This window comes from Copadichromis virginalis, linkage group LG9, assembly GCF_057382275.1.
Source record: "Copadichromis virginalis isolate Kocher_CV1m ecotype Utaka linkage group LG9, C_Virginalis_male_GT1.1, whole genome shotgun sequence".
NCBI lineage: Eukaryota > Metazoa > Chordata > Actinopteri > Cichliformes > Cichlidae > Copadichromis > Copadichromis virginalis.
Genome location: NC_140626.1, coordinates 7,289,194 through 7,316,575, shown reverse-complemented (window position 1 = coordinate 7,316,575; position 27,382 = coordinate 7,289,194). Strand labels below are relative to the sequence as shown.

Below are 27,382 nucleotides of genomic sequence, written 5' to 3'. Positions count from 1 at the left end.
GCTACTTTTTTCAAGGAACAGTCGATTATTGGTAAGGGTGACTTCATGTGTTTGGTTACTTAAGTGGATGTACTGTGGAAAGTTTAACCTTACATACATAGATCTGACAGTACAGGTTCTGAGGTTGTTAGGAGTTGGTGTTTCTCTGGTGTGGTGTCACGGGGTCTGCTTCTGTTTTCAGCACAGGTAAGCGGGGTGGTGTGTCACGGGATGCTGACACACCGGCGGTGCATCAGACGTCATTTGATGGAGCGTTACTTAGGAGCAGCGCGACTGACGTCTGGCAGGGACGTGCAGGGGGGGCTAGAGGGGCTTGAGCACCCGCCCCTTTCCTGATGAGTGCCCAAAGTGCCCTTTTGTTGAGGCAACTTTTAAAAAATTTTTATTTATTTATTTATTTATTTATTTTATGTGTGTGTGCGTGCGGAGTCCTGTCTGTGCCCCTCAACAATAATATTTAACTATTAATCATAGTTTTGCTAAATAAAAGGATCTGGCTTGCATCAGTCACATGGTCACATTTAACCAATGATCGCCCTCGACGGCAGAACGCGCTGGTTACGAGCCGGGAACGAGCTCACAAAGAGCACGCGCATTTTTAGCGGTCCGGAGCTGTAGGAGAAACACAAGTTAACTCAGAGACACAGACTGATGCGACAAAACCAGTAAGTAGGTGTACAGCGTACACTGTAGTGTGTAGCACACAGGAGTATTAGCTTATTACGTACACGTTGGTAAGCTGTCTTGGTGCTGTGTGTGCAACAGCGCGACAAACATTACCTGTCCTTTTATTAACTGCACAAGTAGTGCTGGTCATAGCTGCTGGCTACCTGTGTAAGGCTGTCATGGGTCTGTAGCTCTGTCACCGTTTTAGGGAACATATTTAGTTTTAAAGTAAGTTTCTGGGCATTTCCTGCCTTTCTGGAGGGATTATATTTCACTAAAAAACGATCTAATATGCATGTCCACATAATAATTATTATAATTATAATATATTAAAAAACACACGCTGTATTTTAAAGAACATACATTAAGAAGCAGATTATATTAGATTTATATTTTAAATAAGACAAAAGTTGGATTTTACAGCAGTAAAAATACAGTTTAAAAATGTAAAAAGCTTTGCCCTGCACAGAGTGGATAGTGAAACAAATGGAATCATCATAAATACATTATTTCATATTTATTACTTCCCCCTCCTCATTGCTTTATTATTGTAGCTCTAGTAATAAATAATAATGTAAGGATGCCCATAGTATATACAGTATTCTGAAGAAGGTCTAAAATGTCACTGTGTGTGCATGTGTGTGTTTTATTTAGCTGGATTTAAAAAAATATTACTCATGATATAACATTGTGCAGACATGGCTGGTAAGGATATGAGGAGGAAACAGTAGGAGCTGTATGAGGCTACTAAAGGCAGTGCTATAACATTTTTCTGTCATCATTTTATTATAGATTAAGTGCAAGAGTTGTTAGGTGTGGATAATTAGATTATAGTTTATTGCAATAGCAAGTTGTGCCTTGTTCTCAGATAGACAGCAAGTGGAGAGTGATATATGAAATGATGGGAAGGAAGGAAGAAGAGAAGCAAAGAGTGATTCACAGGCAGAGCCGAGTTTATGTCACAGTTTTTCGTTGCCTTATGGTTCCAAGCGCTGTCACCAATCTTTGCATTTTGTTATTATCTCATGACACTTGTTTAATCAGCTACCATCTCTCCTGTGGACTTTTTAATGTCTACAGTCTCAGATCAACACAGCCCTGCCCTTCCCATATTAGATTCTTGATGAATGTGTGTTGTTGTTATTCAGCATGGTTCAATGTGCCCCTTTTTAACTTTGAGCACCCGCCCCTTTAAACCTCTCTGCACGTCCCTGACGTCTGGTGTCGGAGTATTGCTACCTCCTCGAGTGGTAACGTGTTAATTCTCCGCGGTGTGCATTACGGCCAACCTATGTCTTGGATTTTGTTTGCTTACCTGTTGTCCTGTATCCTCAGCCGGATCCATCACCCGCTTACCTGTCAGCTGTTTGTGAAGCCGCATTTCCGGGATCACTACGGAGATCAATTACAGCGTTTCTCCCACATCCCGAGAATCCTCACCCGAGCCTGTACAGCCAGTGTGACAAGTGAGCTCTCCAACTCTCCCTATGTTTATTGCTGTTTCTTACCGGTGGTTTGGCATCTCCCCCTAAAGTTTCGTTTTTCTTTTTCTCATAGATCCACCCTGCGTGCGCGGGTAACCCCTTTCCCTCCGAATGCGTGTCAGCATCCTCCCCTGGTTTCCTTCTGTTTATTCATCAGTATTATCTCATCCCATGTAAATAAGTTTGACACAGCAAATAAAGAGCACTCCCTGCGCTTCTGTGTATTCTGCCATAGAGTCCGTTCACTCAGCATAACAGAGGTAACTGTTTACAAAATGTATCCTATCCAAAAGTCCTTTGCAATGTTACATTGAGAAACATTATTGTTAACATATTTGACCCGCATAAAGTACTATGGCCATCACGCTGTCATTTAGAATTGTTAAAATAACTCGTGTCTTAAGTCATCCCATCATACAGAAAATAAAATAGCCGTGTGGTTCACTTTTACATCACAAAATGTTAGAAATATAAGCCATTCATAACAACCTGAAAGGTTGGGAGTTTGATTGATTGATTGATTGATTGGTAATTTATTTCAACATGTGAACAATATACAAGTACATTTAGAAAAGAAATAAGAGAGAAAAAAAATACTATACAAATTGCATACAAAAAAACATTGATTAATTTACATGTTGAAAGGGAGTGGGAAGAAGTATACACTTATTTAATCCCACCCCTGTCCCATAAATTATCAGTGAATATTTAGTCAGCTTCCTTACTGATATAATTTGTAATAAAAATAGTGAACAGATTTCTGAGAGTTTAAGACTATAATGTCACAGAGCACATGGTGTCTCTTATTGTGAAGACATTTATAAATAATAGCTTAATAAAGACACTTCATTTCTTAAGAAATATGCAGGTGGAGTGGTCTTTATCAAAAGTAGAAGTCACATCTGTGGCTATACCATTGTACACCACAACTTTAAAAATCTTTAGTGTGTGAGGCTGTGCAAATAAAGGGTGACTTGCCCTTCTTGAACCTGCTGTTGTGTTGCTTTTTGAGTGTTTGAACCCAGCGTGTGACAAACCATCTGTTGGGGGTTGTGGATTTGACACCTTAGCATTGTGAAAGTGGGGCAACGCGCTTCAGGCTGAGCATAAAATTTCTGCTTACAACGTAGAATCTCAGTTCTAAATGAAATTCAAAATGTTTTTGTAAGTGTGGCTAATGCATACTTTGACTTCTACAGCATACACACACACACACATACACACGAACAACAACACAGAGAAGAAGAAGAGGGGGTACTATGCATCATAAAAACGCAATCATTCATCTTCCAACTGCTAGCTGTGTTGTCCAGCAATAAACTTGGTTGGATTAAGAGTAGGAAACACTAGTATAAGGTGTCTATGGAACAAATCTCCTTCAACATTCACAATGACCAAAGTGGATGACTACAGGCATTTCTCTCAGTTAACTGATTGTGTTTAGGGAAAAAGCAGCTAAATACACTGAGACTGCTCCACATTGTTAGTGAGCTGTGGGTTTTGTCAAACTTGGAGCGAACAAAAGCAGAAAAACAGTAAAAGATTCGGACATTGAAATTCTGGTTTATTTCATGAATACAATGAAACATTTTAGTCCACAGAGCAAAGTAGCATACATGATAAATCGATACACATAACACGGACAGTGAGAAGTAAAACTCATTGTCATACCAGATGTTATATTCTGTAAACTTAAAATAAACCCCTGAAATTAGAGTTTAGTGTTTTAAGTCTTCTATTAAAAAACATGAGTCAACACTTCTTTCTCCCGGCAGCACTGCTGAAGTGACACTTTAACGACGTTTAAATTCTCAGTCGTTATGATGATAAAACATGTTCTCTCATTAGCAGATGTCTGCACTGTCACTTGTCATGAAAATCTCCAGAGCCAGGGTTCAAGCTTCCTCTTCAATCACCATTGATCATTATTAGGGCCCACAAAGGATTTGTCACATTATCCCCATAAACAACATGCTTTTATAGAAATCATTGTTTCACAAAGATTTAGATTCTTGTTTCACAATGTGATGGCTGCACTTACAGCCACACAGTGGTAATACCCAACATGTTAGTGTAGAGGCTTATATAAGTAACATTGCATTCACATTTGTCTTTCTTTAAATATAGGAATTAATTTACAGGACAATAAATAACTGGTTTTGGTTTAGAGTTAATTCACATATCCACATAACACTGCATTCTAAAATAAGTGCGCACATTTTAGTTTACACTGTTATGTATGATTAACCTTTTGTTTTCTGAGTTACCTTAGTTACAGCTGTTCCAGTCCCTTGATTAAGGAGTGTTTGTATCTTTTTTTCCTTTTTTAGGTATAAAGACGTCCTTGATAGTGACACACAACACCACTCTTTTTTTCCACTTTTTAAAGCAGAAAGACACGCTCAAAAACGGAATTTTTGGCTTGAGTTCGTTCAATGCTGAAATATAAAAAAAGGGCGCCACCTGGTGGACAACTAAAAAAATTACAATTTTAAGGCCCGGACTCCAAAGTGTCACCCTGACTTGGAGGATGGCACTACATTTGGTTATAATGATCCTGCAATGAAAAATAGCGTTTATAATGGGTTTCAATGGGGCGTTTTTTGGCTCTAGGACCTTGAGTGGATGGCGGTTTCATCCACCTTTTGTCCTAGAGCAAAAGGTGGATGGCGGTTTGTAGCTTAGCCACTTTAAGCTAATTTAATGAACTCAGACCGCAATTCTAAAATTAAAAAAAAAAAATGTTTGGCAAATTTGGCTATATTCTATTCAACACAGTGAAAATGGCTTGAAATTAAAAAACACAGTGGATGAAAAATGGCTCCAGGACATTCCAAGAGTTAAAAAACTAAAACGGGTTGGCATAGTAATAACGAAAAAAAAAACCCCACATAAACACCAGTTTATCGCGGTTTCATAGAAACACAAATTAACAGAGAGACATTAAACGCACCTCATTGCCTCCTGTAGCCAAACGGGAGACAGTACGTTCTTTGGATCTGTACTTCATCTCAGAGGTAGGTTAATAAATTGGATTTAACTTAACCACAATACTTTGACATGGGTTCTTTATAAACTTGAGTACAACTTGAAGGTGGTAGCAAGATGCGTTGCATGGATGTTTCGGGGGGAGTTCTCTGCCGAGTGCTGTGTGAGCCTGCGCACAAACGGTGGACGGAGGCAAAGAGGAGTGAGACGTGATACCTGTCATTTATCTTGTGCCTTTGAATTGCCGTAATATGAAGCGATATACTTTTTCATATCGTCATCCGATATGTGCCCTATTTTGAACTCTCCTCGTCCTTTGAGTGCGCAGTCACCTTTGTTATATAGCAAGGTATTTAAAATGAATAAATAAATATCCTGTTCATTTCAATACGCATGATCTGAGCATGCGCGGAATGACACGGAGGTATTCTTTGATCCTTTGATCTTCTCAAAGGGGAGACTGTGACCGTCACGAGACAGTCTCCCGTCGACAGTCGACCGTCACCAGCTCTACCACATGAGTCCTTAAATAGAGGTGCTTTAACACAGTTTACCTTGGTGCGTCTTCAGTAACAGCGAGTTGTTTTTGCAAAGCAGGGATCTTTGACAAAGGTAATACCTTTACATAGTGATGGCCAAATGAAGCTTTCCGAAGCACTGAAGCTTGTATTGAAAAGCGGTTCATTACTCGAAGCTTTTCAACACAGTCCTCTCCGGTGACATCTGGTGGTGAAAATTTTGAAGAGCAGCTTGAATCTGCAAAATAAAACGGACTGCTCAATTATCAGTGCTCACTCAAGAGTGGAGTTCTCTCTGATATTGGGCCACCGTTCCGTTGCTTTGAACATGTAATTGGTTTTGTTTTCTCGATTGGGGGGCTGAAAAAAATGTAATGCGTATTTGCGTAATACATTTTGATCAATAAACTTTCCCTATTTAAACATGCACTATGGTGTGGCCTTTCTTTGCTCATAACTCCTTGATGTTGGTAAATACAATAAGTGAGCAATATATATAATATACATATGAGAATGCACAGCACATTATGGAGTATGCCCCTGCTGTGAAGTCCTGCCTCCATCTACTTGTCGTTTAATCACTGGACAGCTGGACAGGTTCATACAAAATATTAGATTAGGCCAATTCCTATACATATTTTTGACTTAGGGGTGGGATTGATTGTGAACTGGAAAGGGAAAATGCTTAGGAAGCTGAGTACGGCTGCATCGTCACTGATTTGTAGAATCATTTTGATTCGATACAGGATCCGATTCAATTTGATTGGAATCTGGAAAGTTTTGCCTCAGTCAGAAATATTACAATTCTGGTCATGTATCAGTATATATCCATAATTTCGTATCTATTAAAAGAAAGCTGACACATGTGAGACTTAATTAGAGATGTAAACAGAGAGTTATGAAACCTGCAGCTGCAGAAGCCAGCGAAAAAAAAAAGAGGCAAACACAGCGCGGACCCGCCGACACATCAAAATCTGACTCTGACGCGTCGGGTCCGCGCTCTGTGTTCACGTTTGTATGCAGAATCCGTAAACCTGCTCCCAGTTACTGTTTTAGCTGTATGGTGTTTGACGACATGTTGTGAGGTTTAACCTGAGATGCTGGCGTTTCAGGCATAATAACGTTAATTTACAAATCGACACGGGATTTTAATGAATCAATATCACTTTATTCAATTTAGCATGGATTGTAATCAGAAAAGCGATAATCAAAACCCACCCCTAATCAAGAACTTGCAAAGTAAAAACATGATCAATGTAAGGTAGCCCTTTTGTTATTTACATTTAAAAAGGGGATTAGTGTTACTGTGCGCTGGCTGAGTCTGTTTCTTTTCTTAGAAATAGTTTCTCCTGCCCTGGAGAAAATCCACTTGCATGGAACAGAAGAGGCTGTGGAGTGCAGGAACTACACTGCAAGTTGGTAGATATGCAGATATTCCTGGGTCCTGCAGACTATCACCTAAAAACAATAAACAAAATGATTTTCTAAACTGTAGCAATGTAATGTACGTATAGTGTCAAATACATTTTTGTAGTCTTCATTAGCTTTAATTCACATGGAAGTGTTCCTAAAGTCATATGCTGTAATGATATTTACATTATGAAAACATGATTTTGGACATTTCAGGTTTTTCACTTCGGCAGATAAAATGAATTGAGCAAAATCAACTCAAAATATTCCCACACGCCAGAACGTCCTCTCTTCCTCGCTGGCTCCATATCTGTCAGTGGAATGATCACCTCGTCGCTATCTGTCACCATCAACACACTCCACGAATCCCGTGGATGATTCACTTCCTTATATCCGTTTGAATCAGGTACCGAAGCAGTTACGTGCGTAATGAAGCTTCGGACGTCACTGGTCACGTGACTTTTGCCAAACGAAGCAAGCCTCGACACAGTGCTTCTGAACCAGTGTGTTGTTTTTTTCGACACACGCTCCGGAGCGTCAGCTTCAAGCGGGCCATCACTACCTTTACATTTAAATAATTCAGGGAACATTTCTTTTCTTTTGACACACAATGGAGACAATAGATCAGCGTTTAGAGTTTATCATAGAGCAAAACAGAATGCTTAATACTAGGATGGACAACTTTGAAAGGGAGTTGAATGAACTAAAGGAAGAGACTGAGAAAATGAGGCGTGAAATCCAAGAGGAAGTACCACAGAGTGCTTTTGCCAACTTCGCATGTAACGTACCTACGTTACATGCTTTCCAAATGATGACATTTAACACCTGTACAAGTCTCACCTGTACGTTACAAGGGAAAGGATCAAAGAGCGAGCGAGTGAATTCGACAAAGTCGAAAGCTGACGGCAGCTCGCGGCCCTTGCTGTCGAGGTAGGGCTTCATGTGTGACAGACCTATAGCGCCCCCTATAGGTCTTGCCATAGCGGGCGCTATTTTCGGTGGAGTTTACCTGGCCACCTTCACATATTTGGAATTGTACGGCCTACCTGATTGGCTTATTATAACACAATAACTATACTGTGCTCTCATTTATGTTAAATTTTATTTTGCCCTCACCTCCCAACCAGTCATGACAGAAGACTGCCCGTCCCTGAGCCTGGTTCTGTCACAGGTTTCTTCCTGTTAAAAGGGAGTTTTTCCTGTCCACGGTTGCTCATAGGGAATCACTTGATTGTTGGGGTTGAATTTTTGATTTGAATTTAATTGCCTTAAACTGAAAATTAAAAATTCAAGTGAGGGGTTGACCAGGGCTCGTTAGCTGGGTTGTTTTTTTTTTATTTGTAATTTGCTAATCAAAAATAAAGAAAAATTATATTAAAAAAAATCCACTACTGCTCTGTGTGCTTACTTCAATGAAGACTTGTATTTTTTGTGATAGAAAAATATCAACACCATTAGTGATATTGTTGCTCCTGCTCCACCTGCTGTCCCAATTTCATCAAATGAAGATTGTGAAAAATTTCTTTCTTTCTTCGTTGAAAAAGTCAGTGACGTGAGGAACAATATCTCTCCTGTGTCTCTCTTGTCTGCTCCAACTCAAGCTAGGCCTGTAATTTTAGAAAGATTTTTACCTGCGTCCTTACCTGAGCTGGTCAAGTTAGTTAATTCGATGAAAGCGTCCTCCGGCTCTCTTGATATTTTACCTGGATCTTTGTTTAAAAATGTCTTTCAGTCTATTGGTCCCTGTGTGCTCACAATTATCAATACCTCACTGGTTTCTGGTCAGGTCCCTGTTTATTGTAAGAATGCTGTTATTCTCCCACTGTTAAAAAAAACCTAAGCTTGATGGTTCTCTTCTTAGTAGCTACAGACCGATTTCAAAATTACCGTTCATTGCTAAGATTTTCAAAAGGCTGTGGCTAAGCAGCTTATAGCTGTTCTAGATGAATACAGCATTCTGGATAAATTCCAATCTGGCTTTCGTAGAACTCACTCTACTGAAACTACACTTCTTATAGTCTCCAACGACATTTTGATGAGATGTGATGCAGGAGAATGCTCCGTTCTGTTGATGTTGGACCTGACCTCCGCCTTTGATACTGTGGACCATCATATTCTGCTAGACAGGCTGAGACACTGGGTGGGTATATGAGGGGCTGCTTTGGACTGGTTTGAATCCTCTTTGCATGAACGATCCTTTTCTGTGGCTACCTCTAAGTACAGTTCCTCTTCTACTTTTCTTGCCTATGGTGTGCCACAAGGTTCAGTTTTGGGGCCTTTATTGTTCTTGCTGTATTTACTTCCTCTTCAACACTTATTGAGCACCTTTAAGGACATTTCGTATCACTGCTATGCAGATGATATTCAGTTATACATCTCCTTTAAGCCGCATGATGTTTCCAAGCTACAGATTTTGCATAAGTGCATAGACTCCATTAGAGGTTGGATGGCTGGAAACTTTCTTCAACTAAATGAGGAGAATACTGAAGTGTCATGGTCCGGGTGTGTGCCAGGGTGTCTCCCTCCAAGTTGGCATCTCCACCCCTGGGAGGGGCCTCAGTGTTCTGCTGATTGCTCACACCTGTGGGTAATTAAGCCGGGGACTCATAAGGCCAGCGCACTCAACCTCTCTTCGCCAGATTCTCAGCTAACCTTAGTTGGTGCAGGCCACCACTGTGATTTTGCACACGCTTTGTAAACTACCTTGTCTCATTGTGTGTTTCTCTCACAGCCACGCACCAAGTTGCCAGACACAAATCTCCGCCGAAGAGCTCCAATCCGGACGCTGGACCACCTGACAGTCCCACGGGCTGTTCACCCGACTCACCTGCCTGCCTCCTGCCTCAATGCCAGGAATTTCGGGCCACTCACCCGGACCACCCACCCCTCCACGCCACTACAGACCACCCGCAGCAAGTACGCAGTGCTAAGGAAAATTCAGAATGAACAGCTTGCCGATATTCCTCCTGAACCATACCTGAACGTCTGTACTCTATTTACAGGAACTGCTGTTTCCACTGACCAACACCAGATTGCTTACTTAGCCCAGGCTGCTTAAAACCCTTTTGGTTTAGTTGTGGCATTTTGCACTTGTTAAACGCACATTCCAGTTTCCTGTTTATGAACACTAACTGAGAAAATAAACGTTGTCTCTAAAACTACTTCCAGCATTTGAGTCCTTTCTCTTTTGAGGTGGCCTCGGCCGTGACATGAAGTCCTTGTTTGTGCTCCTAAAAATTTTGTACCTAGTGTTATGGAAAACTTGGGTCCACTTGCTACATTTGCCAAACTGTCTATCAGGAACCTTGGTGTTACTACAGGGAGTGCAGAATTATTAGGCAAGTTGTATTTTTGAGGAATAATTTTATTATTGAACAACAACCATGTTGTTGTTGTTCGATTAGCTTAAGGTGGTTAATGAACCCAAAAAACTCATTAATATCAAAGCTGAATGTTTTTGGAAGTAGTTTTTAGTTTGCTTTTAGTTTGAGCTATTTTAGGGGGATATCTGTGTGTGCAGGTGACTATTACTGTGCATAATTATTAGGCAACTTAACAAAAAACAAATATATACCCATTTCAATTATTTATTTTTACCAGTGAAACCAATATAACATCTCCACATTCACAAATATACATTTCTGACATTCAAAAACAAAACAAAAACAAATCAGCGACCAATATAGCCACCTTTCTTTGCAAGGACACTCAAAAGCCTGCCATCCATGGATTCTGTCAGTGTTTTGATCTGTTCACCATCAACATTGCGTGCAGCAGCAACCACAGCCTCCCAGACACTGTTCAGAGAGGTGTACTGTTTTCCCTCCTTGTAAATCTCACATTTGATGATGGACCACAGGTTCTCAATGGGGTTCAGATCAGGTGAACAAGGTGGCCATGTCATTAGTTTTTCTTCTTTTATACCCTTTCTTGCCAGCCACGCTGTGGAGTACTTGGACGCGTGTGATGGAGCATTGTCCTGCATGAAAATCATGTTTTTCTTGAAGGATGCAGACTTCTTCCTGTACCGCTGCTTGAAGAAGGTGTCTTCCAGAAACTGGCAGTAGGACTGGGAGTTGAGCTTGACTCCATCCTCAACCCGAAAAGGCCCCACAAGCTCATCTTTGATGATACCAGCCCAAACCAGTACTCCACCTCCACCTTGCTGGCGTCTGAGTCGGACTGGAGCTCTCTGCCCTTTACCAATCCAGCCACGGGCCCATCCATCTGGCCCATCAAGACTCCCTCTCATTTCATCGGTCCATAAAACCTTAGAAAAACCAGTCTTGAGATATTTCTTGGCCCAGTCTTGACGTTTCAGCTTGTGTGTCTTGTTCAGTGGTGGTCGTCTTTCAGCCTTTCTTACCTTGGCCATGTCTCTGAGTATTGCACACCTTGTGCTTTTGGGCACTCCAGTGATGTTGCAGCTCTGAAATATGGCCAAACTGGTGGCAAGTGGCATCTTGGCAGCTGCACGCTTGACTTTTCTCAGTTCATGGGCAGTTATTTTGCGCCTTGGTTTTTCCACACGCTTCTTGCGACCCTGTTGACTATTTTGAATGAAACGCTTGATTGTTCGATGATCATGCTTCAGAAGCTTTGCAATTTTGAGACTGCTGCATCCCTCTGCAAGATATCTCACTATTTTTGACTTTTCTGAGCCTGTCAAGTCCTTCTTTTGACCCATTTTGCCAAAGGAAAGGACGTTGCCTAATAATTATGCACACCTGATATAGGGTGTTGATGTCATTAGACCACACCCCTTCTCATTACAGAGATGCACATCACCTAATATGCTTAATTGGTAGTAGGCTTTCGAGCCTATACAGCTTGGAGTAAGACAACATGCATGAAGAGGATGATGTGGACAAAATACTCATTTGCCTAATAATTCTGCACTCCCTGTATCATTCCAGATACAGGCCCTTAGAATCTGTACTCACTCACATTTATCTTCACATCTACACAACTCAAAGGTTGTTCTTTTGTTTCTCACTTTATTTTTGGTATGTTAAGTATGTCTCAATCATATTGGAGTTACCTTGAACACATTTATGATCTGAGATAATGATGAAGTTGTTCCTTACTTGCTGTGAAGCAAACATGTCTCAGGTTGGGTCCTTGTTACCCTGACTCCTTCCTAATCATGCCTCTCACCTCTATTCACATTGCTGGTGGAGGGACTAAGTTGTGAGGAGAGGAAGCTAGGAAAGGAATCGCAGAATGCCCAATCAGAGAAATTAGAAACTTCAAATACACTTCCCTTATAGATGTAAACTGTTCATGACATTAGGTAAAGCTGCAGCTTTCTCCTACCTGCTCTGTCACACTAGGCTGTTATTGCATTTTATTATGGAAATGATACAAGGTTACAGTAAGACTCATATGATATTCATATGAGTCTTACTGATATGAAACTGTGAAGGTTTTGAGCAACCCTTCATTTCTTTACATTTAGCTGGTAGAAATAGGAGTGATGTAAACATACACAGTAATACAGTATAAAAGGTAAAAGTCAGTATTTGGTACGACCACCTTTATTCAACACAGCCTGAACTCTCTCGGTCTGCTTTCTTATCATGTGTTGAAGCACTTTTCAGGACTCGTTCTCTATTTTTCTTGAATCATGTGGCAGCTCCAGCCGAGACTTTTCAGTGTTAAGATTTAGTTTAGCTGATCATCTTTCATACAGACAAAATTAAAATAACACGACACACAGTTTTGATTTGATATTTCCTTCATTTAAGACAGCTGTTTTCTAATACGTCTGCACGCAGTTAGTAATGAGTCTTCTGTTATTAAAAAAAAAAGCAGGAAATGGAAGAATGCAATATTGGTTTAAAGCAGGAAGAGTGGTATTGGAAAACTTGTAAAAGAACCTATTTTAGAAACGTGATTATATACAAGTTTAATCTTGGGTTTTGGCAGCAAAGTAGTTGGTATTGTTTCCTTTGAGCAAGAAGGTCTTGGGTTCCTGTGTCTGAGCAACACCATGTGCAGCATCCACTATAGCCAGCAGAGGTCAGCAAAGACTTTCAAAAAATGCTCAGTAACACAAGCTGGATTTATCATAATACACATTTTCTAACCTTTCTTCATATTAAACACATAAGAGTGACAAATGAAAGCAAAAACAGGAACTCCTTACATGTACAGTGTGGGATCTGCTGGCCATCTTATGCTATGGGGTTAATTGCAGGTATAGTTTGAGTCTAATTGTCAGTGGAAAGGTTATTGCAAAGTAATACAGAATTTCTGTGGTCTTTCATATGTTAAAACCAATGGAACACGTACCTATCAGTGAAATGTTAAAGAGCAATATGTAAGATGGTGCATTCCACGACTGTCATAAAAACACTAAATAACGGAAGAAATGGGTGCCTGGTTCCAGTAGAGTATCAGAGACTTGGAGAATCAGTGTGCTGAAGCAGTCCTGCCAGCATGTGGTGGCCCAGTATCTAACTGAGGAAAAATGAAATGAGAGCCATCGTGTATGTATATATTGTTTATTCCATAGAAACTGCAGCATTAGACAAGTGCTGAAGCTGTAAACCATGTCGCAAACACAAGATCACACTTTATTTTCCCCCACTTTCACGCATTCCCTTAGCCACACACATTCGATCAATGCCGAGCACTGGTGCAGGGAGATTTGCCAGTAAACACTGAAACAGAAGTTACACAGTCACTCAGAACAAAAAAAACTAAACAAAAAAACAAAACATTACAGCAGGGCGTTTATTTGTGACACCAACTGACCTCCTTAACGGATAGAAAATATAAATTATTCCTACAGCAAGTACATTCTCTCTAGTAAGACCCATAAATATGCGTTTGAGAGTTCAAATTACAGTATCTACAGAGGTCCATGCATCCACGATATACATACAGAACAATAAATATCAGATATAGTCACAATACAGCATCAAAATGGATATCTGTGGAGCGGGAAGCAAGCAAGACACGGCCAGAGTCAGCTGTGGAAAGGCATTCACAACCTGTGAGTGTACGGAGCGGCCTTTGTGCGGCTGTGAAAACAACAAATAAGATGAGCGGGAGGTCTGCAGAAGCACCAGTGAGCTTTTCCTCCAGGCTTCAACCTGGCTCACGATAGAAAGGGGAAAGGGAGGAAAAGGGGACAAGTGAAAGGAGAGATTGATGCAAAGTAAAGCAAATCAACTTTCTCAGCAGTGGCTGAAAAAAGGAACCTCAGAGGGAGGGGAGACCTACAGAGGAGCGAGTGTGAAAGAATGAGATGAGAGGGGTCAAATCAAGACTTAGTTTTGGCAATGTGGGATCCGGCTGCGAATTAACAGTCTCCGAGTGTATGAGAAGCATCTCTTTGAGGTTTTCACCTTCACCTCCACCTCCTTTCTCGCTCTTTCTCCCTCTCAGCGAGCGAAGGCCTTTCCTGAGCAATGAGTCAGTGAACGCTGTCGACGCAGAGACAGAGCGGTTCATAGTCAGACTGTCAGCAAACGAGGCAAAGTGCTGGAACCGGAGCACCTCTTGTTTTGTGTTTAGGTTTTCTGCAGCGTCTTTCTCAACGCACAATCGGGCCATCCTGACAGGCGGAGGAAAAACCAACAAAATTTGTCATCAGAATGAAAAGCAAAAACACTCAGTGGTTCAACTTAGAAAAAAAAAAGATAAAATCAGTCAACAGATAAAATGCATGACATCCTCACACTGTGCCGTATCAGCTCATTCACATTCCTCATTAAATATTCAGCGCTTCAGAAGCCACGTATTGCCTCGTGTGTTTCAGACTGCTGCTCACTGCCTCTCCGTTCACAGATGAAAGCTGGTGGAGACGCTTTGCTAATGACCACTAAAGCCTTGTGATGTAACAACACTCATAATGACTTCTTCTCTGATTCACTGTTTTTTTCCCCTATCCAGCATCTAGACTGGCTGAAATGAAAAGTTTTTGCTGCATCCACTAACTGAGTCTCTGTGAAGGGCCATGGCTCTGTGTGGACATGAATGAAACCTGCACTCACCCCTACACAGATAAGCTTCAAACACATGAAGAGCTCAAGAAGGTCTACTTAAGTTTATGGGTCTTCTGACCACGGAACACTAAATATAGCTGATTTATTTCTAGATGAGGCCCAGGCTGATCTAAAAGCACACTGAATCTATTTGTGCAGAGGCACTAAAACCTGCTGAAACAATGTGAGCTTGTGTGAGCAGGCAACATACACTAATCAGCCACAACATTAAAATAGGTGCAGTAAAACACGATGAGTATTTTAGTGTAACACCTCTAGGAGACTTTGGCTCATGGCACGTGTACCTTTGACATCACCATCAACACTGTTACCTAGCATAGAGTATAAAAGATGGATATGGCAGATGTCATCCACTGATTTGCGAAGCCTCGAGCTGAGCGTTGTCAATATTTTTATGACACCGCAAACTTAAATATTAATGACTTGTCAATCACTAGGTAGCCCCGCCCTAAAGGATTCCCTGCGTTCTCGTTTTGTTTTTTAAACTCTACTAAGGATCGTAATATTTGTATTCAGTAAGACTCGACAGCTTTAAGGCACTTTTCAACTGGCTTCAGGTTTAGGACCTGGAAGACACATCTATCCTTTACAGTCTATGATGCAGATCAAGCTCCCTTCCATGGTTGTTCCAAAAGACATCGACTTCCTTACAACTATCACAAATCCTGCCTGGAGCGTGATCCCAAGAACTGAACCCAACCCCAAAACTGCTACCACTAATCCATTCATCAGGGCCCCACCCTGGGGGCATGGTGGCAGCATTGGTAAAAATAATAGATACGTGTCACAAATTCTTAATAATTAATTAGCACTTTAGAGATGTTCTAATAATGCTTGGGAGGTTTACTGGAAAGAGTCACAATACTAATTATCAGCAAATTGATCAGCACAGCCAACTGCTAACATCTACGTAGTTTTGGCTTTAATCAGTCGTAGTCAGGCCCTCGTGTAGAATACGAAGGCTCATAGCTCTGCCTTTATGCAAATTCCAAATCCTATGTCTTAAGGTGTTGCCTCCTTTGAGATGTGTCCTCAAGAAAGTCTGAACTGATCTGAAAAATGCATTTTCCATCGGAAGAGATAAGCACATAAAGTATTTACTTGTGCAGAAACAGGGAGGACTCACAAGAGAATCCAACAGGAAATTAACCAGAAATCACACTCTCAGATCTTTGACTGCACCAAAGTGCACAGTCACACAGGACTTTACGAGAGTGCATAAGGGCCAAACAGACCTGCAAATAAAATGCTACCAATTAAAGCAAAAACGTCAGATTTTACTGCAATAAAAGTTAACCTAAGTCATAAGCTGCCTTTAATATGCTGTAGGTGTTATATTTAGCCTCCAACCTTTCCCTCCCTGTGTGCGTCTATCTATATTTAACCAGCGAGAAAGGCAAATCATTCACCTCCAGCTGAACTCAACAGGGACAAATAAACAACCAGTTCTACTCCAGCAGAGAGCTATAAATCAAACAGCAGTATAATGAGTTAAAGGCCATATCAGTGGGGTCCTAAAGACCTCTCCTTTTTCCTATTAAGTGCCTGCTTATCTAGTGTCTTCTTCACAGTCGACCAACCCTTAGGTTCATTTCCCCAAATCTGTGTTGATGGTAATAAACAGACAAATTCAACTCTGAAGAAACAAGTCTAACTTCTGTGCATGTTCTGTTTTTTCTTTACATAGCTATATCTTGTGAGCTTAACTGACAAAGGGGGGAAAGTCTATATGCAGATTTGATAAGGCGTTTAAACACGGGGCAATATTTTCCCTGAAGTACTGAGAGGCAGCTTATCAGTGTCGGACTCTGCGCTTTTCATGCAAACTATTTAGGCAAAAGTGTTTTCTGGTTCTTCAATTTCTGTTCTGTGACATGAGGGGTTTTAAAGAGGGCCTGGCCTCAGCAAAGCACTAAACAGTAAACAATAAAAGAGCATGCACTGACACTCTATGATCTATGAGTTCATGGGTGACGGTGTAGTTGTGCTGCTTTCTGATATAGTGCATTTAAAGAGAAAACATAAAGCTTTTCACAAGAGACTCTTTTGGTCAATATCCGATAAATGGAAATAAGAAGCTGAATGCTCCGAAGGCCTCAGTCTGCTGTTAAGCTCCCACAATAGCACTGCAGGTCAGTCAGTGGAAACTTCAACATAGAATAAATACCCTAACATTCATCCAGACATGTTCCAGTTCCTTGGTTTGTACAAAAAAACAAAAACAAAAAACCCCATACAGTACTGATTTAATTCTTTAGACAAAAGCGTATTGTTGCTTCATATTATTTTTATGTACATTTTCAGTAGTCGTTACATATTTAGTATTTCAGCACAGCTTATGGATAGAGAATGCATATTAAAAAAAAAATCAATCTTTTGGCTTGTGGGTTGGTGTTATTCCTTCACCTGCGTCGACTGACGTTAAACTTTAAGTTCAGCTGTATTTGCTTTCATCACTTTCTGATGGTTTGTTTCTGTTTCCCGGGAAGCTGGGCTGTGAGTCACACACCTGCTTGTTATGTTTTCTGATTGGTGGGTTAAACTGTTACGTGCATTAGTCGAAAGCTGATGAAACTTACAGCATACATTTCTGCTTACATAACAAGTCCAAAGCTGCATTTGCCTTTGTCCAGATAATAGAAAGCTGTATGGAGGACTGGGGTTTGAATTAAGTTCCAGTTAAAATATTAACCAGTGTGGGGGCTTGTAGTAATATCGATTGTTCTGAACTGCAAAAGATCAAAAATGTGATTGCTTTCGGGCATTTTGAAACTGCTTCACTGCCACTGCTCATCTCTTTTCCAGCATTGTTGCTATTTACAAAGCAGCAAACCGACATGGACAGCTTTGAAGCGCAGCTGACAACGTCGCTGCAGTGGTTCCTGCCACGCTTACAACTGTTTTAAAACTACAGTGTAGCTAGAGCATAGTCTGATGTGCACCTTCAGAGAAAACAACTGTGGTTGGTCTGTTTGGTGTTGATGGTCTGTGTAAGCATAGTTTACTGATTAGCTTCCTCACTATTCTAATGCAAGAGATATTAATCTTCCAATGTAGGCGGATGCCGTTTTCATGTTTTCATTCCTCTTGACAATCCGCGCATAAACTAAATAAATAAGTTAGATTCAATCTTGGCAGCAGACCAGTGCAGACAGCGCTGTCACCTACTACGGCACTGGCTCTATAGGGGTTCAAAGCAGGACTGCAAGTTAAGCTTTAATTGCTTTAATTGTGTACTGTTTGGTATGGCTTTATTGTTGTAGTCTTCTACAGTACCATAACCCTTTTCTTAAAGTTGCATATTAAAACAGCCTTTGAGTTTCCATGTCAATGGACCAATTTCCGTAATACTCTTTAGTCTTTAGAGCACACTGGTGACAAAGATATCAGTGGACTGAAGGAACCTTGTAGTTCCTTTAAAAATATGTATGGCAGCATACAGTGTGTTTGCTGCTGCTGGAAATAAGGTCAGTGAGAGCGGTGAGAGTGACGCAAAACCAAAACACTGGAACATGAGCTAAAAGAGGCCAAAACGCTGGACGCATATCTGAACTGTTCTTTTTAAAAACAGTTAATGTAAAAATTTGATGTAATAATTGAAAGCAGGGATCAGTGGGTGTGGGGCCAAGGGCCACAGACACTGTACTGTAGTTAGGAATTATTGACAGATGGATTAATGCTACTGGGTTTGATCTTTAGGCCTATATGAAATTTTTCCAACAATGAGAAAAAAAACACAAAATAACACCAACCTTAACACTTTGAATAAAAACTTTTTCTTTTTTTTTAAAAATGTAGTCGCCCACACTTTGCTACACTGCTTGATTTACTGCAAGTTCTCAGTCTTACTTAAGCTCTGGGCAGACCACACGGGCTTGCAATTTGCAGCACTGATTGCACAGAAGTGTGCGAATGAAATCTGCACATAGCTTGCAAACTTACATGCAAGACTGTCTGCACTTCAGTGCCACATGAGATTAAGTCGCTACAATGATAGCATAAAACGAGTCAGAGTACCGCTACACTGACCAACCACGCAGGTGATGCACAGCCGACTGGAACTGCATAAAGGCATACCATAGTTTAATCTAACCCTTTATTTCAGGCTCAGAGAGAAACTAGTGCCCCTTCTGCCTGTTTATATTGCATATGAAAACCAGAGTCCTCTGGGACCCCCCCCCAAAAAAACACCAGCCAAATGATTGATTCTTTTTTTCTCTTGTTTCACACACATAGGAGAAACATACGGAGCAGACAGAGCATGACTAAGAAGCACACTGACTTGTTTTTTTTAACATTCACTTGGTAAAACTAGTACTAAAAGTACTTCAGATTACAGCAACAACAGACTGGCACAATTTTAAAAAAAGACTATCGTTCTTCCTTGGCAGTCCTTGTTCAGACCCACAGTGTAGGGCGTGTGTCTTTCTAGACCAGTTATATAGAAGAGAAGGAGAAACAGGAGGCACAAATAACTGTTTGATCAAGCAGCCAGCAGGGGTGATGAAAAGCATATGAAATTGCAAGTATCTGTTGGTGAAATGGGAACATTAGAAGGCGATCCCCACAAGGACGCCTCCTACTGATCGACCAACTAACCAGCAGGTAGTTTCACTCCCTGATATGCCGCCACTGTAGGTCCTTCTGTTGCATGAATTAGCTTGATTTAAAAGTGCATCTCCCCGCAGGGCTTAAACCTGCTGCCAAAATGAAAAAAAAAAGCTTCTTTATAAATAAAGTTCTGATTATTTATCACATTGCTTTTCCTACCGCTGAGGACGGGAAACCACAACTCTCTGCACGTCGTCGTGTAAAGCCTCTGTAACAGTGACAACACAAATTTCAACACAAAACTGGAATCCGGCAGCTCTGTGAAAAAACTTCCAACAATGCCGCTTGAGCGCCACCATGAGTTTTAAAAATGCTAACAGTAGAGGGACATCCTACTCCGCCGCATGGCCTCGCTGATCAGATAAGCTGGGCTGACCTCTGGTTCTTCTGTCATGACCACAATGTTCTGCCACTCTCCGCACTGGTTGGACTTCTTAATTGTATCCACCACACACAGAGCATATAGGCAATCCTCAAAAGTGGCAGCCATTGTCAGGGGCCTCCCGTCCCACGTCCGCCGGTCATCTTGGTCCTGGAAGGCCTGCCGCACAGCCTGGATCATGCGGATCGTCCCGGTGAGGTAAGGGGACGGAATGTCACTGAAGGCCTTCTCCGGCAGGGAGGCCTTCTCGAGAGGCGTGGTGTCTTTGAGCAGGAGCTCAGGGCCGCCACCACTTTCTCCACCGCCACTGTTCTTCTGTCCATACAAGTCTGTCCCTGTGACCGTTAGCCTCCCGTCAGTCCCTACAACTATCACCTCCTGCCTGAACTCTCCGGGGACATTGAAGTTGAGCGTGACGGTGCAGCAGGCGCCTCCCTCCAGTACCATCTGGAACGTGCAGAAGTCGTCACTGGTGATCTGGCGGATGCCCCGAATGTGGTCGGTCTGTTTAACGAAAGTCTTGAGGAAGCCGTGGACTTTGGCCGCACGCTGGCCTGTCAGAAACGTAAGCAGGTCAATAATGTAGCTGCCAACCGAATGCAGGCCACCGCCTCCCATCAGATCATCGCAGCTCCAGTTGTATTTTTTCCCAAGGAGGCTACCACTGTGGACCTTTAAGACAAAGAGGATAACAGGGGAGGGAGCACAAGTTTTTTAGATTTTATTATGGCTCACTTGACTGTGATCAGGAAAAGCAAGAATGAAAAGGAGATAGTTGGGTAGCATCTGGGATCAAATCACCAGGGTACCACCAGTGTCTTGTAGCAACATTGATTCTTTGCTATGCCGGTGCTGCTATAACTCAATCTAACATCGAGATAAAAGCATAAGAAACAATTTGTATAAAATGTCTTCACACAGCAATAAACAGAAGTAGTTCTGGTCATACCTGGGCCTCACAGACCAGAAGTTCTCCGACGTAACCTGCCTCCAGCAGCTCCTTCATTCGAACAAAAGCTGGCAAGAAACGCAGAACATTTCCCATAATGCTCAGCAGCTTGGGGTAGTACTGGGCAGCTGACATCATTCGGAAGGCATCCAGAGGCGTGGCGGTCCTGTCGCAGATTACATTTTTGCCAATACCTTATAAAATAAAGGAGAGACAACGGGGAATCAGACATGCAACCTTGCAACTTATTGTACTAAAAAAGCCTGACAGCTTACTTGAAATGTTCAGATGAAGGAAGAAGGTGGAAGAGAAGAGACGGAAAGAGAGAGAGTGAGAGAGTCATAATATCCTCTTGAGCATAAAAACATCCCTTCCCCTGAAGAAACAATGCAAAGCTGCTAAATGTGGTAACTCCCACAACAACTGGCTCAAGATGTCAAGAACTTTCAAGTAGTTCCTATCTGGGTCGTGAGAACTGTTAGTGTAAACTGCGCACCAATGGTGAATCCATGCAAAAAGGCAGTTTTGCAGTCTATATTATTGGCTCCACCAGCCAAACCTAATGAAGATCTTCTAAAGTCACTAAAAGCCATTTAGATGGGCTGCTGGGGTATTCCCATGATGTATTGAGTGGTAAATGGCCTGTATTTGTATAGCGCTTTTACTAGTCCCTAAGGACCCCAAAGCGCTTTACACATCCAGTCATCCACACACTGGTGATGGCAGCTACATTGTAGCCACAGCGGCAAGGCCGCCGAACAATGGTGCCACCGGGCCCTCTGACCACCACCAGTAGGCAACGGTTGAAGTGTCTTGCCCAAGGACACAATGACTGTCCGAGCCGGGGCTCGAACCAACAACATGCCAATTACAAGGCGAACGCCCAACTCTTGAGCCATGATCGCCCACATCGAGTGCATCTTCTTCAGTCACCTTTTTCACTCACTATGTGTTAATACACCTCTTTACATTTAATTATTAGTTATTATTAATCTCTAGATCTCTTCCAAAGTGTGTTTTTGTCCTGTCTTTATGCACCTAACCGCCCCTCCCAGTGGGTTTTCTCTGTATTATTGGCTTTACCTTAGAATATAAAGTGCCATGAAGCAACTGTTGTTGTGATTTATTAAATAAAAAGTCAATTAATTTGATACGTTGAATAATTGTTGGCAGGCATGCGTGATATTGCAGACATAACCATGGTGTACAGTAAGACCACACAGCTCACAGAGGTTTAGACAGGGTTCATTTGCATTACTGGATGCCTTATGGTAGAAGAGAGGAGAAAGACCGTGTACGAAACCCAATAAAAATCACTTCCAGCACATCAAAAGGCCCACTGGTGGCAGAAACACCCGAACACAACCAAGATGTGAGGCTGTATGTCTGTCCTCACATCACCGTTATAGTGATGGTACTGCAAAATATGCTGTTGAGGAGTAAGTTGCTTCGTACTCATTGATTTGTTGTTCAGTTTCTAGGCAGACGAAACAGAATCAGGCCAAGCACCAATTTTGCCTCGAGCCAACAGTTCAAACAAAATCAATTCTGAGTGACAGAAAAGAGACACCCCCCCCCCCCCACCGCAAAACCCTGAAATCTGTCTGCAAATTGCAATCGATTGTCAAACTGGCTCTGAATGACAAAAACATTGAAACAGCTGTGCTGTTCTTTACTACATCTTTGCAAAGAACATCAATGTTAATCAATAACACTCAATACTGTACAAAGTATAAAAAATATCCATCATGAGGACGCCTTGAATGCATACAACCAGTGCAAAGCAGAAGTAAACAGTCTCTGTGGCCACAATAGTAAATGATGAAACATACTGTAGAACAAAGTCAACATAGTGACACAGTATAGTTCATAGTATACAGAAATCTATATAAACTTCAACAGAAGCCCATCTTTGTTTGCGGTGTGGCCAGTACCACAAGGTTCTTGTAAAAAAAGCCAGTTAACTTATATCTTTTTGTCAATGAAGATAATGTGTTACATTAAATTTCAATTTTTTATGTGTATGTTTTTTTCATGTGTAAAGACAGGTAATGTGAATAGTAATCTACATTAACTAGCTTAAATGTTCTAGGTTTTCACAAAAGATGCATACAACCACTGACAGGCACAGGAGCAGAAATGCTGCTTCCTCTAAACCGCGCAGTTGGAACCTTTTCTCTTGTAAGACCGGTAAATACAAAACAACGGATGGCCTGTTCCATATTAGAAAAACTCTGACTGACCACACGTGGTACCTGTTGTACTGTTTTAGTTTGATAAGAATAAAGAACTCAAAGAGGATAACTACAGACCACTGTACTGAATAAAGGTGCATTTTTAAATCCATTTGTATTTGTAAGTGAAAGAATGTGGTATTTTCTCTGCACAATCATGCTTATGTCTTAAAACCTTTGACTGACTGGGGGGGTCTAAGCCTCCCACTAGTGTCGGGCTGTTGCTAAGGATTTATTTTGACTGATACGCTGACACTGAGCTGTTCTTGTGGCCACTTCTGCCACTGTTAGCTTAATGCACTGTAAATGCTCTAGATTCACACTGTCAACAGGGAGTCAAATAATAAAGGATATGTACACACAATCTAAAAGCATTGCTTCACATACTGTACACATTCCTTGAGCCCTCAGAGTGTGAAAAGCTTCATAGTGGAGTCCCGGCTGAGGCTGCCTGTGGGTGAACTAGCAGTTTTGGAAGTGAACTTCAGCTCCAATTAGCCAGGTCAGGATATTAATCCCTCTGACCCAGTTCTGAGGATCGCTAAGGGAGCCCCTCCCCCCCCACCCATTACCCAGCCACTGTGCACACACACACAAAGCAAAAAATATTTACCCACGTCCCCTTCGTCTTGGCAGCAACACACAGAAACAGATACAGGAAAAGACACACTGCCTCGGGTGAGACTCTTCAGGCTAAATGCTAAATGTTCTTGATGGGGTATTTTGGTTTTCATATGAAGCACTAGCTTGCCTAGTTACAACACAATACAGAACAATAGAATACAAACAATACAAAAATGACAAAGAATACTGGAACTTTTTATACTGTTATTCTTATGGTTGTGCTGTCATGCCAAACTAAAGTGTGACCTTTATGGAGATGAAAAGCGGCTTCTCTTCAGATCAGCAACGACCTTTCGTTCCTTGTCTACAAAGCTCTGAAAGGTCGAGCCTGGCTTAGGCAGGTCAGACTGATGAGTCAGGGGAGCTACTCTGCTGAAGTGTGACTCAGACAGTGAGAGGACACATCGTGTGTTTGCGCAACAGATTATGGATGCACCTGAGCACAAGGTGCTATCATAGCAACCACTGCAGTAAACCAACGGCTGGGAGATGAAATGATACAGCGCTAATGCTGTATTTGGTAGACCAGAATTAAAAGTGAATAGAGGAGCGTGAGAAGAAATACGAGTGCAGAGCACAGAGCAAAGAGTACAAAAAAAAAGAAGAGGAGGACGATGGGAAATGGAGCGAAAGCAATTGTAAATTTAAGAAATCACATGGGAATCCCTTGAAAGATGGGATGCCAAAGAAAGATACAGTGTCATCAGTACAACTAGGCAGGACTTCCAAGAGTAAACAAATGGCACTCGAATGGATAAGGATTGAGGGTAAAATACAATACTTTGTGTACTTACAGCAGTATTGTGGGCCATATACAGCTCCCCGTAAGGGACCTGAAGAGCTCAATTTAGTGGGCGATCTATGCTCCAACACTCAGTTGTGAGCATTGGGAAGTGAGAAACGTTGAGTTGATGTTAATCTCTAGACATATCATCTCTAGACAGACGTGCTTCCTTTCTGCATCTGAAATTTTTGTTAGTTACAGAAACAACAGCACCAAGTAATACCTAGTCTAAGGGGAAACCCTGAGATTAGGTGTACTGGTGCAGCATATGGGAAGGAATTAATGAGGAATTAATTAGAAATAAGAAACATAATAACTTTTTTGTCAGACAGACTTAGACTTCCAACTGAATTTATCAAGACGCTTGATGTAACCTAACATTGACTGTTAACAGCCTGCTTTGCTCTCAATTTGTTTAACAAACAGCTCATGTATAAATTCAATATATGATTTTAAATTGCTAAGTTGATTGAGGACATTACATGTAAGCTTTTATTTCCAGTTTATCTATTAGTACATACCAAGTAGTCCTGATCGGCATCTGCACCTTATAGCTAGCAGACACAAACAGCGGAGTGTTATGTTGAGGTGCTCAAAAAATTCATTTGAAATAAACTGTCACTTAAAAAACCCTTACTCCGTTTATGCTTGTTCCTCTTCTGTGCTACTAATTAGATGTTCAAGCACTGTAACCCACTTTACACCTGCACCATGAACACATCACAGATGTACCTTCAATGGAAGCGACACCAGGATGCCAGACATGAAAAATGAACTCATTCGACAGTAATACGCACTGACCTGCCTATCAGATTTAAGTGGTCATTAAATTAAGGTGTTCTGGATTATTGGAGCCCTACCTAGGATGTAACAACTGGGATAAGTGCAAATTCTGACCTGCTTGGTTGCCACAGGGCTGGTAGGAATCAGCCTATAACCTGCCTCTGTTCCTGATGCCATTCTGTTAAGGCTGCTTCTCTCCTGGCCAACCTCGCTTTATTGAAATACTGTATATTGCAATTTAGCTGGTCTTTGAGCCTTCAGTGTGTTAACAGTGGTGGTTGATAATCTACTGGATGTACAGCTAGTAAGCTTCTTCTTTTTCTTAATGTGTGCCACATGTGAGATCAACAGTGGAAAATATCCTTAGATATACGGTAGGTTTAGTGTAAAGGCCTGACGCTGGGGGTTAGGGTTGGTCGAATAGCTACACTTCCTCAGGATTGGTGGGGTAAATTGAAGCTCAAATCGCAGGTAAAGTTCCTGACCCAGTGGGAGAGCAGTAATGGAGCAGAAAAAACCCTTGAGCACAGAGGCTCAGTCCCTTAGCATCAATAATTCACATATAAGACTTATCTAACCAACAGATTTAAAGGCAAAGAGAGAGGAAGGCCCTGCATTAGAGGGGAAAAGGACAATCACACTCCTATAGATATGACAAGAGTATTAATAGATTATAAAGAGGCCAGTAATGGGGATGCATCATTCTTTACTGTGTAAATCCAGACAATGTACCATGGAAGCAGGTATGCAGCAGGAGCAGCAGCATTGCATAAGAGTCACTGACATTTTGCAAAGCAGGTTGTACAAGACTGCCATTTTTTAGCTTTCTAGGATTAGAAGCTTCCTTCAGTGAACAGTGGTAGCACGCTTCCCTCCAGGTGCCTTCAGGTACACGCTCCTGACAACTTGCCTAACAAATCAGCCGACCTCACAGACTGAAAACACACCCCATCGCCTCACAGACCTGACGTCCAAAAAAGAAGTAAATTGCAGAAACGTGTTCCTGCTACAAGCTGGAAAGGCAGAAACACCACCCAGCAGGTGACTAGTTTTAATTTATTTGCTCGCACATATTCTGATCATGACCCTCTAGTGAAAAACAAAAGTTAATTCCTTAATCTCATTGCAGGGAGAGGAGAATGAGGCAGACAGGGGCTTTGTAATTAATTGGACGGAACAGATGAGTCACTGAATCTTGAATGGATGAGCCATGTGCAGCATGTTAACATCGTTACAGCAATAAGTATGAGATCGTGTACAATCAATTTTAACAGTGCAACCACTGCAGCAGTTAGCAGCAATTTCTACTAAGTTAACATATGCAGAGAAAAAGAAAAAGCATTCAAAACATGTAGTTCTTGTCAGTCATACATAGGGATGGGTATCGAAAACCACTGTTTCAGTTCCTTGAAATTGTTTGCCATTTTTGCAAACGATTCCCTTATCGATTCCAGTCGCCCTGACTGACGTCACCACGTTGCGGAGCGTCATTTACCTGGCAGGAAACATGGCGGCTCAAACGCTCAAAAGTTTGGTTATACTTTACGAGAACGGATGACAACAGGGCAACTTGCAATACTTGCAAAGTAGATACTTCATTTAAGGGAAGAAACACTACGAATATGCAAAAGCATTTGCTCACAAAACACGCGATCGTGTTTTTAATTCTGCTCCGGACTCGTGAATCTCAACCCAGCAGCAGCGGTAACGTTTGCACGTCCTCTCCCGTTAATGCGGCAGGTAAATAATCAACTAACAGTGCATATTATGTTAGCGCGATCTGCCTTATTACAAAACCTGCTATTACTGTGCATTTAGGCCACCATGATGAGAGAGACAGACAGAGTCTGGCTCAGATGCTGGCAGTTCTCGCTGCAGTCTACCGGTAGCGTCTCCTTTCAGGCCAGGATAGACGAATGTCACCGAGCAGTGAC

General features: G+C 41.6%; 1 protein-coding gene and 2 long non-coding RNA genes across 3 annotated transcripts in view; 2 read left to right on the top strand and 1 right to left on the bottom strand.

The window, feature by feature from the left end:
- Window positions 1-548: 548 nt before the first annotated feature.
- LOC146701199 (uncharacterized) lies at window positions 549-2,617 on the top strand. The gene is made up of 3 exons (XR_014922363.1): window positions 549-665; window positions 2,002-2,132; window positions 2,224-2,617. It is a non-coding gene; the product is annotated as an uncharacterized LOC146701199 (long non-coding RNA).
- Window positions 2,618-5,102: 2,485 nt separating this feature from the next.
- LOC146701198 (uncharacterized) lies at window positions 5,103-10,217 on the top strand. The gene is made up of 3 exons (XR_014922159.1): window positions 5,103-5,167; window positions 9,798-9,982; window positions 10,069-10,217. It is a non-coding gene; the product is annotated as an uncharacterized LOC146701198 (long non-coding RNA).
- A 3,338-nt stretch (window positions 10,218-13,555) lies between these two features.
- The window catches only part of gfod1 (glucose-fructose oxidoreductase domain containing 1), a 37,290-nt gene continuing 23,463 nt past the window's right edge, over window positions 13,556-27,382 (bottom strand). The window contains exons 2-3 of the mRNA XM_085467512.1: window positions 21,024-21,217; window positions 13,556-20,746 (exon numbers count right to left, since the gene is read on the bottom strand). Coding sequence (XP_085323638.1) covers window positions 20,006-20,746; window positions 21,024-21,217 — 935 coding nt within the window. The 3' untranslated portion in view covers window positions 13,556-20,005. The remainder of the gene's footprint in view (window positions 20,747-21,023; window positions 21,218-27,382) is intronic.